Below are 17,566 nucleotides of genomic sequence, written 5' to 3' on the forward strand. Positions count from 1 at the left end.
TGGTATATAGATAGATACAGGCCCAGAGAGATAGAAACGTACACACTCATCTTGGCTTGCTTTCTTCTTAATACACAGTACAAAATTACAGTTAATGGAATGATACTGCCCCTGTTGGGGAGGAGGCTTCCTGCCTCGTTAACTCAATTCAGCAACTTCCTTTGTGTAAATGCCCAGAGGTTTGTCTGCCATGTGAATCTAGATCCTGTCAAGTTGACCATCAGTGTTCACCACCATAGAGAGCCCTGACAGCCTTTCAGCTTTGCCTCTTATCAACAGTGTCCCCACCACAGGTCCTGTCCTCTCTGTGTCCGAGTCCTCTGACATTTGCCTAGATGTGATTCAAAGGTAACGTGGTTGGGACTCCTTTGATGACAGTCATTACTGTTAATTTACGTTTGCAGCTTCCCTGTCTTTCGAGGCAGCTGTTTCCCCCCAAAGAGCTCTGTGTTTTTAAACATTCATCCGTGTATACCAGTGAGAGCCGTTCAGTTCACCTTCAGTGCCTGCCTGCAGTTGTCTATGTCCTTGTCAGGGTTCTAGTGTTTCATCCCTAGAGGAAATGGAAGGATAACTTTCTGGAAGGCCTTGGAGTGTGGTGATGGTGGCCTTCAGTTGATAGGTACTGCTTTTTTTTCACCCTGGATTTTTATGCCTTTTTATTCCTTAGATTGAAGAATCGATTGAGAGACACTTCGGCAGTCTCAGCAGAAGGGCCGTCCTCCACAGGCCTCCTTCCTCCAGCAGAGCACAGCTTCAGATACACCAGCACCTTCTTGCTCAGCATGGATACAGCGTTGTCACTGTGGAAGAAAGGCTTGGTGGTGGTCTAGGTCCGGAGCTGCTGGACCAAGGTTAGAATAATAAGTAACTCTCAAAGTTACTCGACATATGAGCAATGCTGCTTATTGTCTTCCTCTCAAACTGTTTTTTTTAAAAAAAGATTTTATCCATGATCAAATATCTCATATCATACCCTCAGCTTCTGTGTCTCTCTTTATTACATTTTCTCAATCTTTAGTTAGATCCCTTTATTCTTGAAATTATTCTGTTTGTATTTCTGTAGCATTTTCGAGTCACATAGCCCGTATTTAAATGCTACATTAAAAATGTTTATGTTTATGAGTGTGAATACATATTCTGCCTAGCACCAAACTGCTCCATATTTTAAGAAAATTGCCACTTCATTTGACTGCAAGTAGAATGTGCTGGAAATTGTTTTTGCAAAGCCAGTTGAAATGGGATTCGCAGATGGCTCTAAATATGAGAATGGTGAGGGCATTTATTATGCACGCCATTAGTCATCACGTGTTTTCATCTTCATCATTTGGAGAGAAAATTAAGGGACAAGTTGTTAAATAAATTATTTGAAAGAAAATTAGTAGATGACGAAGGTTGAGAGGCCAAAAGACAAACAGCGACTAGCTCTCTTCAGCAGCTGAACACAGGGCAGGTGCTGGGCTAAACTTTAGACTCACTACCTTATTTAACACTCTCTGTCGCTGCCTGGCCAAGAGTGAGAAAGGTGAATTCTCTTTACATTCCAAGAGAGGAAACTGTGTCTTTCCAGGAAACGGCCCATAGTGGTGTGAGGAACGGATGGATGGGAGGCCCCGAGTCCCACTCTAATTTCCTGTGTTCTTCTTTGTCCCTCTGCTGCCTTAGTCTCTTGTGGCTCATTATCTGGCACCGAACTCATGGGAGATACACTAATGCAGACTGTGCATGCAGCATAAGCCAGTCACATTTTCTTTTTTATAATGACACAGTATAGCCATCCCTCAGCGTCCACAGAGCATTGCTTCCAGTGCTCCCTGCAGTTACCTAACTCCCTTCTGTGAATAGTCTTTGCACATAACCCTCCACATATTTGGAATCTCTTCTAGATCATGTATAATACCTAAAGCAATGAAAATATAACACATATAGTTATTATATGTAGGGTATTGTTCAGAGAATAATGACAATGAAAAATGTTCACTTTCAATGCAAATGTGAGAACTAAAAAAAATAATCATCACAGTAGAATTTGTGGAAATGGAATGCTAAATATGGAAAGGTTGTGTGTGTCATCTATTTTCTTTTATTTTCATAAGAAAGGCAAAAGAGATAATTTGAGTGCTGTTTTCCATGGTAGCTTCCTTTGGTAGAGAATAGTCAGATGCTGGTGCCCAAATACTCTTGAAGCAAGCTACCTTCTCAGGAAGTGTGGGATTCCTTTCCTGGCTTGTGGGGATGAAAGGAAGTTGGGAAGCTGTTACTTGACCTTGTTCACCCTTCACACTTGGCTGGTGAAGGTCTTGGGATCTAGAAGCCATGGAGATCTGTCTGATGAGAAGAAAGGCGCTTTTAAGATGTTGAGAGTATTTGTAAGGCACGCTTCGGAGAATGCAACCTATTGGTCTCTGTCTTATAGGAGTGGCTTAGAAATCCAAGCCAGGGGATTAAAAATAAGAAAAAAAGGCATAAATAATAAACCATATTTACAGATACGTAAACCACAAAGGAATATGTAAGCCCTGGGATGTTGACAAGAGCTGAAAACACAGTTGGTGGCCTTTTTTGAGTTTCGCCTGGCTTAGTTCTATTACAACCGAACAAGCTAAAGTTCTGGAACATTTGGAAGTGACATCATTAAAACCTCATAAAAAATGCTTAGATAAAGAAAATGTACAAAATGACTAGCATCTCTCTTATCCCACACCGAGTGGGGTAACTGCCTAGCACTCCCGAGGCTGTGACCAGCATTCCTGATGTCATGCCAAGTGCCCTTGATGGTGCACTACTGTGGTCTAAAATCCCTATATTCCACCATGTTTTGATGCTGCCCCTGACTTAGTGTGCATACAATGTGGATCATCTGTGCATTTCACCTTCAATTCAATTTAAATTTCTCCAGCTGCAAAACAGATGGATTGCACCACCTCTTCCAGTGGATGTCTGTGGGTCAGTTTGACACAAACTAAGGAGGATTGTTTTGCAGCTTCCAAGTAGGATGAAAGTGCAAAGGCAGCTCGAAGCAATAGAATCTGGCAGCCCGAGTTGCTGTGGGGCCTGATGACCAGGGATAACTGTGTAATGTCACCAGCATTCATCACGTGGGAGCTGACTCAATTCCCCTTCCCACAGTCCCCAGCTTTAAACGCATCTTCTCAGCTTATCTTTGCATTCCTTTCCTCTGTTGCCCATTGCCACCAGCAATAGGATCAATTTCGCGCAATATGTGAAGTATGAAAATTGATTCTGGTTTTAAATTTTGTTTCCACTCTGGAACACCGTGCAGAGAATACCTGAAGTAAAATGACCCCGTGATTCTAATCTGACATATATGGTGTGTGGGATTAAAAAGGAAATGACAACTTATTTTATTCGAATCCCAATTTAACCTATAAGCTGTAATTGAATTGCACATATGACACACTCCACAGAAATGCGTCTTCAGAACGTGATTCTTGAGTTTCTTTGGCTGGGACACATTTTCTGCCTCATTATTTTACCTCCTGCTCATGAGCAGAACAGGAAGTTGTACTGATTGTGTGTGTGTGTGTGTGTGTGAGCTCAGGCCCCGAGGCTGAGCTGCTGGGACGAGGAGAGGACGCTGAAGAACCTGGAGCACAGCCCCGTCCTGCATGCCCTTTACTCTGCTTTTGCACTTCCTTCCTGGGACTAACCCGCAGTCTGAAAATAGGACGTTAAAACCTAAGTATGCCCAGGCAGTGGAGGGCACAGCAGCAGGCTGATGTGTTCATAGAGTGCGTGTGTGGACCAAGGGACATAAGTGCGAGGCCTATTTTCTTGTTTTGAAAAAAAAAAAAAAAAGGCATGCTGCTTCTCCCTGCTCTTCTCTCCTGCCCTGACTTCGCCCTGACCACTCTGCTGACCTCTCTTTTTATGCCATCATTGAAGGAAACGCTGACCTTTTTCCAGCTTAGTGCCACTTTTAAAAGCCTTTACAGGATGATAAACAATAATAAAAGTTAGGAAAAAATATATAAAAGGGTCATAGGCCAGCCAGCCAGACAACATTTTACTCTTAGATGTAATCTGTACCGGCATCGTAACTTTGAGTTGTTTGTTTGTTTTCATTTTCGTTGTATTTTATGTGCGCAGGTGCTTTGCCTGTATATAAGACCGTGTACTGCTTGTGTGACTGTTGCCCTGATAGGCTAGAACATGTGTCAGATCCCCTGGAACTAGAGTTACACACAGTTGTGAGCTTCATATGTGTGCTGGGAATAGAACCCTAATCCTCACCAATAGCAGCCAGTATTCTTAACCACCGAGCCACCTCTCTTGCCCCTGGGCTTTGTATTTTATTTCTTTCTTTATATATATTTTTAAATTCTATTAAATAAACACCATGTAAAGGAAGAAGTTAGCCATACCAGGTCATAAACTAGGATATGAACATTATAGATTAGATTCTCCTTCCATAGCGGTTAATTCCATTCTTGGGACATACAAGAAATTGATGAGTCCCTTGGGAAATAATATAAGCTGGGACTATAGGAGTCATTTCAGCTCTGGATCTCTGTTAATGGTATTTGTAATATGTACTTCTAAGTAGCATGTGAATGAGCTTAGTCACTTTCTCCATCCCTGTTTGAGAAGAAGCAAATACAGCCCCGCCTACATTTTATCTCGTTCACACTTCTAGGATGAGGCTTGAATTGTGTATGCTAAGAACACACATGTGATTCTTACATGCAGACAGGCTGGGGATGCTGATCTAAGGGATAGACGGTGGGCTCAAGGAGCTACAGTTCTCAGGATTAGATTTTAGAAAGAAAAAATACACAAACCCCTGCTTGCTGCCGTGCCGCTGTATTGATTATAATTTAACAGTGTAGGTGTTCACAGTCATCATTTAATCTTTACACTGGCTTTGAGAACAGTACAAGGAAAATCATCCTTTTAGAGCTAGGTCTATAAAATGTCACAGATTGAAAACATACTTTCATGGCCTTTCCAATCCCTTGCTTTTGAAAAATAGACCATATGCCCTTGCATTCTGGGGAACATATAATTCTCTAAGGAAAAGATACTCTCTCTCCCGCCACTCGGGTGCTATTTAATAAATCAGTAAGTTAGTGCATCAGGGCCTAAAAGAGGGTAGATATTTTATATAAAACATAGAAGTTTATAAAAAAAATAGTAGAAGTCTAAATAAAATAAACTGCCCCAGGAGACTCCGACTCTGGGTTGTTTTTATAGTGGATCAGAATTATTCCTGTGTGCTTGAAGAGTTTTCAAAACATTGTGCGCTTTCATAGTCTGTGTGCTACAGTCCAAACCTGGTCTCGAAGCTACAGAATTTGAAAAATATTAGTGTTTCCTTATTTGAGGGGTCTCTATGGAATCCTTTCTGAGAAACAAATAAAAGTAATAGGTCTTACTTGCCAAGGTTGGCCAAATCTGGCCCATTGCCTGTTTGTGCAAATAAAGCTTTACTGGAACACAATCACACTCTTTTGTTCTCATGTTGTGCTTAGCCACAATGGCGTTTCTTGGTTTTAATGGACATTACATGGTCCTACACCCTAAAATTCATATGGTTTAACCTTTATGGGAAAGTTATTTTGACTGATGTATCTAGATGGATAGATGGATGTAAGTTGATCCAGTAATAAACTGACGATTGGAACAGACGAGGTTTGAGATCATTTGCTATTTTTAAGCTGCAACAAACTTCATTCAGGAAGAATTCTTTGGCTTGCAATAAAGCATATAATAAGACAACTACCAAAATGGAGACATAAAATTAGGACCCACGTTGGATATTCCTTCTTAGCTACAATAATGTAAGCTAAGCCTTGCTCTGAAATCTCTGAAGATCTAGAGCAACAACTGAAAGAAAAAAAGGAACAGGTCTTAAGCCACTACTTCCAGCCTCACACAAGACTCACTAGTATATATATATAAATGGGAAATATAAACAACAGTAAGTAGTGCAGTGGTTGGGGGCTGGAGAAACATTTTTATTGTAAAATAAATTCCATATCTTGGTTCTTACAGAAGGGGCTGGAGTATCCTGTGCCCGTGGGCTTCAGTGAGATCATGGTTATGAGAGGCAGGGCCGACCATCACAAGTACTGCTCAGCCTTTGTATTGACACCGAATTTGACCCATCATGTTCTGAAGGATCATCTTTTAAACCAGGCTTTAAGACAGCCTCTTCGTTCTTGATGTAATTTACCCAAATGTGATCTTGGGAAATACGATAAAAGACTTAGTGTATGGAGTGAGAGATACAGTCACTAATTAACACAAAAACTATGGTAAAGAACGAAAAACTACTCCCTTCCCTGTTTCATGTCTACTTTTCTTCCTTCTTCCATCCTTACCTCCTTCCTCTGCATGTCCCTCCCTCTCTCCCTCCCTCCCTCCCTCCCTCCCTCCCTCCCTCCCTCCCTTCCTTCCTTCCTTCCTTCCTTCCTTCCTTCCCATTTCAATCTTGCAACAATTCTCTTGCTTAAGCCCCCTGAGTACCAGGGTTATAGGCGTGAGCCACCATATCTGCTTTGTTTAATATATTTTGGTCCTCCTATATTTTAAATTACATTCACTTGTTCTTTCAAAATAGTCATATATACATAGGTTTGACCCAATTACGTGAGTGTGTACATGCATGTGTGTGCTCACTTTTTATCTAAGTTTGAAAGGTTTGTTCAGTGACTACTTCTCAAAAGCTGTTTTTTAAGGTTATATAGACAGAAGTTCCCTTGCAGATGTTTCTTTAGCATCTTACTCTTCTGTTCTTCATCTAAAACTCTCACGGTGAAAGGCTATTCAAAGTTTTCTTTACTGTTTGTACTGAAAATGACTCTATAAGGCAGTAGAGATTTAAATTGTCTGCAAGTGTTATCTTAGTTCCTCCTGCTATTCCTGCTATCCATTCCTCAACTGGAGCGGTCTGTGGGAGGTAGACTTTGTCTTCACCCACTGCTCAATGTATAGTCATTATTGCTGGGAAGTCTGGAGGAAGGAGCTTGAAGTAGCTGCTCACACGGCAGCCACCATCAGCAGCAGAGATTGCTGAATGTAGCAACTGTCCAGCATCGTTTCTCTACTTACAGAGTCTAGGATCCCAGCCAGGGAATGGCACCACCCACAGTGGGCCAATCTTCCCATGTCAAGTCCTTAATACAGTAAGGGTGCTCCCTGGCAGGCATGCTCACAGTCTCGTCCTCTAGATTCTAGACCCTGTCTAGTTGATAGTTAATATTAGCCATGCCTAGTACTAAGGACTTAGCCACCAAAACGTCTTCTGCGGTGGACTATGGACTCTGGTGATCACAAACCTAAGCTATAGGACAGGACAGAAGCAGAGGTGTGCTCCCCAGGCTCGGCTCGGCTTAACATTCTTAATGAATATATACATTCATATTGACGCGAGAATAGTCTATAGTAAGACTCTAGGGATGGAAGATAATATAGGTATTGTGGGATCTAGTGACAGAGAGGAGAATATGATCTTCCTCTGTGGGAAAGTAGATGTAAAATGTGACCTGCCATACGGATGCGCTGCTGGGGTTAACTAAACAGTCTAGATGTTTTGCCAATGGGAAGATCTCAGTCTACATGTTCTCCTGAGGAAGTCTGGATTGGAAACATGACGTTTAGACACGTTACCTTAGCATAGCCTAAACTTATGCATAGTCTGAAAATTTCCCAAATACAGAAACATATATTTCTGCTGATCACTTAAAATCATTCCTGCTATATACAGATAAGTATTTATTGACTATAGAAAGAAGTAAAGATTAAAAAGCACATCGCTTTTTAGGCCTCAAGACTGACTATCTTAAAATTTATCTTACAATTTAGTTTGTAAAATATTTGCTACTTATTTTCGTTTTTTTTAAATAGGATTTCTGTAGATAGCTCAGGCTGGCCTGGAACTCAGTATATAACCCAGGCTAATCTCGAACCCACACTCCTATTTCAGTTTCCTTGTATTGCAGGCATGTGCCTCCACACTTGGCTTCTTATATAACCTTAGAAGAACAGTGATGTTCCACTCATGGGCTAATCTGGTGCCATGGCAAAAATAGTATAAATGTAACAGGGGTGATTCACGCATGTGGCCTGGGCATGTATGTCATCTAAGTGCAGACTGGAGACTTTTCTTACAAGCACTGTGCTCTTTGGGCAGGGAGATGAAGGAGCATTCAAGAGTCTCTTCTCTTTGCCTGTTGCTTTGAGGAGAGGCCAGATGAGTTCAAACACACTTAGATGCAGGCACTCTAGGCTTTGCACAGGTAAATGAACACTCGAAACCCAGGCAGAAAAGTCAGAGCAGGACTTGCAGACTTGAAGAGGCTACATCCTTAGACGTGACGGTTCATTCTCCAGATGCTACAATTCTGTAAAGAAAGTTAGCAAGGTAGCAAGCAGTATCTCCTAAAGGCGTTTTCTAGTGAAGAGAATGTGAGAGTGAGAAGACAGCTTTTGATTTTGTGAACCTAGAAAGCAACAAGAATGATTCCATATTGTCCCCGGGGCAATGTCCTCTGTATGATTCTTGGCAGTTGTAATGTTAAAGGCAAAATGCAAAAGATCCATTTTGCACTATTCCAATATTTTCCTTTCACAAAATATATGTTATCTGTTGATCTGTTTTACATATTTTTATCTATTTAAATACCTCCCCCCCCCACCCCAGAGCTGAGGACGGAACTCAGGGCCTTGTGCTTGCTAAGCAAATACTTCACCACTGAGCTAAATTCCCAACCCTGTCATTTTCTCTGCTTATTTTTTTTTAAGATATATATTTTACGAGCTAGGATTTTCAAAATGTATTCTTCACTCAAGCAAAAGACAAAAAAAAAAAAATTGGAAAAGCACCATAAAATCCCTCATTTTCATACATCCAGGTACTGTTTAGAAGATCAAAGTCTTAATTCACAGAATGGTGCAGTGCCTAAAGGAGAATACATATTTTCTCGGAGTTGTTGACCTGCTTTCAGGGTAGACTCCAAATAATATGTTCAGAAAATTCTGACAGAATATATTTTTTTTTGTCAAGTCAGAATTATTTACAGATCTCTGAAGAAGATATATTTCTCCGGCTGTAGCAGAAATCAGACTGTGGCAAGAATCAGAAAATAAAAACTAGTGTATTCCTATTGCAAAAACTCTTTCTGGGAAACCCTCATGTAGCCGAGCCAATATTTTGCATTCTCATTTTAAGAAGATGATTTCAAGCAAGGCTTGTCTGCAGTAAGACTAGACTAAGGGTGAGCATGCATAACCCAGTCAGAATTGTTCTAATGGAAAAGTCCTTCTCTCAAGGTCAGAGAGTTTGGGTGGAACAGAAGCAAGTCTCTGATACAGTTGAGAGTTGAGTTACCGCCTTGTATAGGAAGACTGGTAAATACCACCTTCCAGCTTATGATGCAATGAGAGAGAGAGAGAGAGAGGAAACACTAGATAAAACGTTAAACCTCTTGTTATTGGGGCTTTTAGTCTTAGCCTCCATCTGGCATTGTATGGTCAGGGGATGCAGAACAGGAAAGGATGGAAAATCACTAGTCTGGCCCACTTTGGGCATGGTCCCCTTAGGCTGTTTGTACATATGCACTGCAGGCGCTTCCACTGATAACTGAAAACCCGAGAGTCTAGTGAACTTCCCATTCCTTCCCTCCCCCCCCCCCCGCCCCCACTATGAGCACCTCGCTGTGCTCCTGGCTTTAATTTGCTATGTAACTATTTAGCAGGAAGACAAAAGAGCAAAGGTCACATTTAAAAGGGCGCAGTGTGTTTTGCCTGGTCGAAGTTTCCCCCTAGAACTCATCTCGCAGGCGCTTTTTATTATGTGAGTAATGGGGCTCAGGGTAGGAGCGGAAGCGCTTCTGAACTTTAACTAATCAAACCAGGGCTTAAAAAAAATGTAAGAAATCGAATCAAAGAAACTTATAAAGCTGTGCCGTTCTATTTTATTGTATTATGACACTCAGTAATTGCGTGCCTAGGTTTATTGCTATTTTCCTCCGTGCTTATGGAAATACTGATGTATTTACAACCAAACAGAATTTGTTCCTTTAATTGGCACAGGGGGGCACAAGGTATTGTTTATGTAGCCTTAACTCCGTTGACTTGTTTACACTTGAGTTCAATTTACTGTAACTTTGCAAAAATCTTTCTTATGTATGAAAGTTGAGCTTGGAGCGACCCCCTGTTTTGATGCTTCCTGTACCCTCCACCGTACAAAGGAAACAGAAAGCCAGTGTCCTTTGTTCTCTTTCTCTCTCTCTTTTAAAAAGCATGGTCAAAACTAAACTGGTTCCTTAAGTGAATTCATTCTTGAAAAGAAAATAGCAACCAGATGCTTACTGAAATCGTAGCGTTTCTCCCTCAAGCCCAGCTTCTTTGTGAATGTTTGATCTTCATAGGAACCACACTGGGTATATGAGTTTTCCAAAGCTGGGAACTATTTAATAATACTTTGAAGATATTTTCTCTCAACTATTTTGTTCAGTGTACTTTTTCTCAACTTACAGCTTTTGGTTAAAAGGTACAACAATGAAGTCTTTATGAATAATTTATTTCAAGGCATTGTGCTTTTCTTACAGTTTCAGAACGGAAGATTTATAAACAATAAATTGGATTTTTTTTCTTTAAATGGCAGTTGTGATTAGCAAGAATAAGTAGTATCTGTACCATATTTAGATTGAGGAAAGACTCCCAGAAAGAAAAACAAACTCTCATCTAGGAACTTTCAAGGCACAGTGTTTGTACACTGTCTGAGGCAGTGTGTGTGTGTGTGTGTGTGTGTGTGTGTGTGTGTGTGTGTGTGTGTGTGCTGGGACTCTAAAGAGTATGTGCCCATTTCACTAATGAGAATTCACTAATCACTTCATTAGCGATTAGATGCCTGAAATATTTGGACTATTTTTATTCCAATTTAGGAGTTTGGCAACCTCACACCATATTCCCAAATCTACTTGTTAATATTGTACAGCTTTTACTTTCTAATCTCGGTATCATAACACTGTTGAAACTGCCTCAAATAATTTATTGAGACTCGAGTTTCCTCAAATAAATTAAGATCATTACCCCTTGATGTCCTTTCAATGGTTTCAGCTTCTCTATCTTGCTGAGGAGTGCTCTCTCTCTCTCTTTCTCTCTCTGTATGTGTGTGCGTGTCTGTCTGTCTCTGCGTGCGCATGCGTGGATTGCCATCCAGCCTACAGTTAAAGAAACAGAGTTGTGGACAGAGGATGCCTTCTCTATGGTGGTCCCACTCAAACTCAACTCCCGTCTTTCACCACACCTGCTTTCTGAATGCACACATTCAAATTCCACCCACCCCCTAAAAAACCAGAAACAAAACAAAACAAACAAAATAAAATCCAGACACTGCCTTTATGGGTGAGTTATTTTTGGTGTAAGGACAGAATTGAGTGTGTGGTATCGGTGTTTGTTAAAAGCTATATAACTATTTTTAATTATAAAATTAAATGTTGATGCAAATTCACTGAGATAATGTCTCAGTTCTCTTAATCTTATCCTAGAATTGTCAAATCTGGTGAACACTGATAAACCGAAAACCATCTGGGCAGGTGCTATGGAGTAGACATGTTATTAATCCTTTTCTCTTTGAATTGTTCACGCTGTCTTAGCTTTTTGTCTTGCAATTTTTTTTCTAGTGTTGATTATACGTATATGTTTTTATGGCTTTTTCCAATACTACCTGATATTGGAAAGGCAAATAGGGTCTAACATCTGGGGACACTAATTCTCCCTTTGTCAGCACTCATGGTTTGCCTATAGCTCTTTATCTAGACTTGACACCCCATGAGAGTTCTCTTATCCATGTTGGCAAGTCAGTTGGTGGTGTTTTTGTTTGGGTCTCATTTAGGCAGCCACATTGCTGAGCTGTTCTGTGTATGGCTTCCCTGTTACATCTTAAAGACACAATCTCATGGTGGACTTCCTGATCCTCCAGGTCTTACACTCTTTCAGCCCACTCTTCCATGATGGTCGCTGAGCCTTCCTTAGATGTAGAGGTACTATTGTAGATGTGCAACAGCACAATATTGGCTCTTCTGTCTTGGCTGTAACCAACATCTGTCTTTTTGGACTAAACCCTTTAAACAGGAAAGAAATTAAACAAGCACTATAAACTTAGCCTATGGCTAGCAGGGTCATGAATCTTAGAGGAGAATCTATACTGTTGTTTTTCCTAAACCAGTATAATTCTGTATTCTAAATGCTTACCCTTATATCCATGAATAACTGTAGCTCTTAGCCCTCATCAAAGGAGCTTGTTTTTGGAGAAAACAGAGACTACAATGGTTTCCTCCATCTTTTTTTTTTCCATTTTTTATTAGGTATTTAGCTCATTTACATTTCCAATGCTATACCAAAAGTCCCCCATACCCACCCACCCCCACTCCCCTACCCACCCACTCCCCCTTTTTAGCCCTGGTGTTCCCCTCCTCCATCTTTTAAACACCCTCTTCTTTGTGTTCTTCCTCCAAATGTAGTCTCTAAAGCATCTATCTAGACCATCCCTTTCGATCTTTGTCTTGACATTCCATCAATATTTTTTTTCTACTTTGGAAGTTCAATAATTTGCTTACTGATTAATGAATTTAATCCTTAAATAATGTTAAGTCATAATCTGTCTTTTATAGGTAGAATTTTGAAAGGTAAACAGTAGGTTAGAAAGGCATTGTTTATTTGGTACCTTGCCTGAACACACGCGACACAGAATAGACACACAGAATGGATATTGCCAGCAAGATCTCTTGTTCTTGCCTGACATATTTGTTCTTGACTGACATATTTCTGTACTTAGTTCTATATTGCATCTCCCTCTTAGGGTCTACAGCTCAATGTAAGACTCTCTCATCCCTCAACCACACATGCGCGTCGCTGATCCCTGTACTTGATGCCTCTGCCAGGGCACCACCATCCTGCAGTTGCCTTGCTGTTCTCTGTGTGCACCTTTTTATTTGCTTCTTAAGTAAAACGAGTATTTCTTAACTTGGGGTACAGGCATTTCTATGCCATGGTTTCTAAGGCTTCCATATCCCTGCTATAGCCAGCCTGTTCACACCTCTGAATAACTTAAGGATATTAAAATATTTTAAGCCAATGCCCAGGTCTCACTGCAGGAAATTAAATAAGAATTTGTTGGGAAGGGACTAGAGGTAGATATTATTATTTTTTAAAATGGTTTTCCTAATTGTATTAACATATCTTTAGAAGGGTGAACTATAGCAATTTATTCGATCACATTTCAAAGCCTTCTACTTTGGCTTGCTGTCAACAGTTTTGTTTCTGAGTGTTTCCTCTTACATAAATCTAGTTATTTTATTTTATTTTTTTCCCAGTAGAAGAGTCACATAAAAGAAGCTGGTGAGAGACTTGTTCCCACATCCTTTCTGTAGGCTGGCTCCCACCTGATTTAAGGACTTCCTACAAGGTCTCACTTAATAAATATTTCAAACCACTTCCCTCCACTACAATAGGGGCTGAGATTCCAATACTCAAACCTTTGTGGGACATAAGAATCATACACGAATCATAGTATTTCCAGTTTTAGCTTCTTAAACTCTAAAAATACATTATTTTCCCCATAACTGTTTCTTAAATTAGAAACAATAAATCTATTATCTGAGACCTCCTCATACTTGTTCAATACATCTCTGGTGCCTAGAGAAGGTTTTGTGTTATTTTTAAAACAATTTCACATGTTTTCCTTATCTCTTCTTCTGTAGCATAAACAATATAAACTGACAATATTTTATTACCCGCTTATATGGTATTCCCCAAAGCATAGCATCTCACAATACTCAGCTGATACACACATCACTATCTGAAGAAAAGGACTCACCTCTTACCTGGTGAGGGCTCTCTGGAACCTCGACACAACTTCCCTTCTGTTTTGTAAGAAACAAAAGTCTACTAAAACGTTGATAGTAACATTTTAACAACCACAACAACTTTCACTTCTTTCTTGAAAGGAAAAAATGTGAAAGGCATATATGAACCTTATCATTTATGTAACAAAATATCCTTGGAACAGAGAATTCTTGGAATTCAAAACAAACAAACAAACAAACAAACAACTTTGTAGCATGCCACTTCCTGATCAGACTGATGAAGCAGAGACTGAGGGCACAGAAGATAGAGGGGTCTCGGGTGGAGCGGGCTTGCATCTCCATCAGCTAAGCAGCATCTTTTCTGATCACCACCAAGCAAACAGAACTCCTGCCTGTTTGCTAAGAACATATGTTGGTAGAGCTCCACCGTAGTTCCTGCTGATTTTCCGGGATCATCATTCTCAGACTCTGCATGACGCAGAACTGTCTGGAAGACTTGCTAACTGGCAGACTGTGAGCTCAGCTCGGAGAAGATCTGACTCAGTGGGGAAGGGAGGCAGGTTAAGAATGTGGATTCCTGGCAATGCTACATTCTGGTCCTCTTGACATCACTGCACTAAGTATTCGGCTACTGTGAGTTATCAGCATGACTTATCCATATAGCTACCTTGTCAGAAATAATGAGAGCTCACCTCCCATTGGTTTATTTTCTCGGGGATGCTTATTCAGTACTTGCCCATCTTCAGGAGAAATAACATACCAACTTCATCAGCAAGATGTTATTTTATGTTCTGCCTGAAATATCTAATTTGTAAATGTATACAGCATGAAAATAACACAATAAAACCTATTTTCCTTATTTTATATAAATAAACCTGAATACACATTAAATAAGCTTTTTTTTTTTGACAGAGATTTCTCTATTTAGCCTTAGCTATCCTAGGACTTGCTTTGTAGACCACGTTGGCCTCAAACTCAGAGAACTGCCTGCCTCTGTCTCTTGAGTGCAGGGATTAAAGGCCTTACACATCACATCCAGTTGCCATTGAATATCTTTAAGGCAATGTGTCTTACAGGCATTTTGAGCTTTAATGTTATCAAGATTCATGTCAACTTCAAAACATTTTATTGGAATTTTGAAGCATTTTGGAAGATACACAGTGGGTGCAAAGGTGTCTGTTATCTCAGAGAAGTCTGTTTCTTTACCTCTGTTCATATTCTAACTGTATTGCTTAGGAGATTAGTACATCTTTATGTTTAGGACAATGTCCCATGTTTATGGTAGAATATTCAGCAACAGGAAGACATTGAAAATTATTGCAAATCCCATCACTCTGCCACATAACGGTCAACAATGATGTGTGTTTCCAGGCATCCCTGATGATGTTATCTCCTCCTTGTTTAGATATTGTTGGTGATAAAATGTCTTCCCATGTAGGAATAGTTTCAAATTTTTTACTACAGTTCAAATGAAATGATTTTAAGCTATCCTTTACTGCATATTAATTAGTGTGTTGCGAGATATATATAGATACAGATGATTGATATAGATGATACAGATGATTGATATAGATGATTGATATAGGTGATATAGATATAGATGATATAGATAGATATAGATATATAGATATAGATAAGATATATTCGATATAGATATAGATAATATAGATAGATATAGATAGATATAGATATGAATTGGATATGGATTGGATAGGGATAGGGATAGAGATAGAGATGGAGATGATAGATATAGATATAGATGATATAGATAGATATGGATATAGATATACTCTTGGTGTGTTAACTCCCTTAATTCTCTTCAGGAGGAGATGAGGTAGGCATTTATTGTTAGTGGCTGACATTTTCGGTTTCAAATGCACCTATACCTCCAAAGTAATATACATATATAGCTCATACATGAAGATAAGGTGGCTTCCAAGGTCTCCCCCCACTCTCTCCCTTAGTTTTTAATAAAGAGAAATATCTCAGCAGTTATGGTCACATATTTTCTTGCTTAAGACTCAAATTCAGTTCCTAGCATCTACATCAGACAGCTTAAAAACACTTGTAACTCTAGCTCTGTGGGAGAGGACACCTTCTTCTGGCCACTGAGGGCTCTGTCCTCTCATGTATAATCCTACAGACAGAGAGACTGACAGACAGACAGACAGACAGACAGACAGACAGACACCTACACATAATTCAAAAAATAAATTTGCAAATCACAGTATCATACCTGTATACCCTGCAGGTATACAGAAATTATGCATTTTCTTCCTTTTGGGTTTTCATTACGTGGTTATACCTTATCTCTAAACCTTTCCTTTTGTTAGTAAAAAATACAGATTTTCTATAGTATTCATTCATATTGTATTTTGGATATCTGAGTGGTAATAAGGGATTACTGGACCAGTGAATTCCTATTTTACTTCTCCTTACATACAGTGTTGGTTTCCTAGGCATTTAAAGTCTTAGCTGTTACCACATTTTTAAAAGTCTGATGAGCTTAAAAGTGACACATATTTTCATTTTTTTGTGAAGATTATTTGCACATCAATTAAACAATGCTATATACTCAGGGCCATTTTTTACACAAAATTTTTATTTTCAGGACTTTTATAATTAATATTTGGTATTTGGATATCCATATAAAAGCAATCCTGAATGCCAAGCAGAAAAGAATAGACTCTGAAATCCACAAAATGCCAGGAAAAATATTTAAAATATGGCCATTTTATATTCATGGCACAGTCAAAATCCAAAATTGGCTCTATCACCTAAAGTTCCTGGGGATTCCGAGAAAAACAGTTTTCATGCATTGCTTATGGAAAGTTTTTCTAAAAAGTAATCTGACCAATCAATAAAATTTAAAATACTTATACTTTTGAAGCAAACAAACATATTCTAGGGAAACCAATATGATAGACGTTAAACAATTAAACAGTTGTAAAATTTATGCCTGACTATTAAAATTAAGTGTTAATAGAATAGAAGAGTAATTTTAAATAGAGACAACTCATAAAAATAGATTGCTACAGAAAATTTTCACAATTAATGCTTAGAGGGGAAAAGAGTATATTAGGATCTAAGCATCTCTCTAGAGGTAGAAAGCTAATGAGACCACGTGATACTATGAACCAGCAAAATTCCTGCTAAAATATGCTGGATAAAGTATGCTCCTTCAATGCGTAGGAACAGTCCACTTGAACAGTACTTGGCATAGTTTTATGTTGGGCTGAATATTCTTCATCTCAAAGATGACAGAATTATTAGCCTCAGGAGACACTTCTGATATACTCTTGGCTTCTGGGAGCATTGCCAGTTTCAGAAGAAAAAAATGTGAAGTGTGTGAGACTTGTCTTAGGTGATAGCCTTGCCCACCCATTCCCCACTTGTTTAACATATCCAGTTCTGGGCACCAACAGTCTTGGGAGAATGCCCAGGTTGGACCTATCACGTGGGATCCACTGTTAGTGACTCTTGGAAATGTACCTCCCGACATCATGTTTCAGCTCCTGCAATGTCACCTGTGTATGCAAATTCATTGTCATCCTCCAGAGACAAGGTTACTGCCCCTAGCTTAAGGACACATTTTAGCTGAGGTCCCTGGTCGTTATTAAATTGAAAACCCCCACTAAATGGCCCTTGAGCTTCTTTCTACTACGAGAAAAAGGTCTGAAGGTATGTGAGGGGCAGGCGAAGAGTCAGAAATACATACTGTATATTTCATG

General features: G+C 39.5%; 1 protein-coding gene across 6 annotated transcripts in view; it reads left to right on the top strand.

Annotated features, from left to right (window-relative positions):
- Cped1 (cadherin-like and PC-esterase domain containing 1) overlaps window positions 1-17,566 on the top strand; it is a 270,698-nt gene that overhangs the window by 30,523 nt on the left and 222,609 nt on the right. For all 6 annotated transcript variants that reach the window (XM_006505040.4, XM_011241054.3, XM_006505042.4 and 3 more), the window contains one exon: window positions 671-854. In XM_006505040.4, coding sequence (XP_006505103.1) covers window positions 671-854 — 184 coding nt within the window. The remainder of the gene's footprint in view (window positions 1-670; window positions 855-17,566) is intronic.

This window comes from Mus musculus, chromosome 6 (genome assembly GCF_000001635.26).
Source record: "Mus musculus strain C57BL/6J chromosome 6, GRCm38.p6 C57BL/6J".
Lineage (NCBI taxonomy): Eukaryota > Metazoa > Chordata > Mammalia > Rodentia > Muridae > Mus > Mus musculus.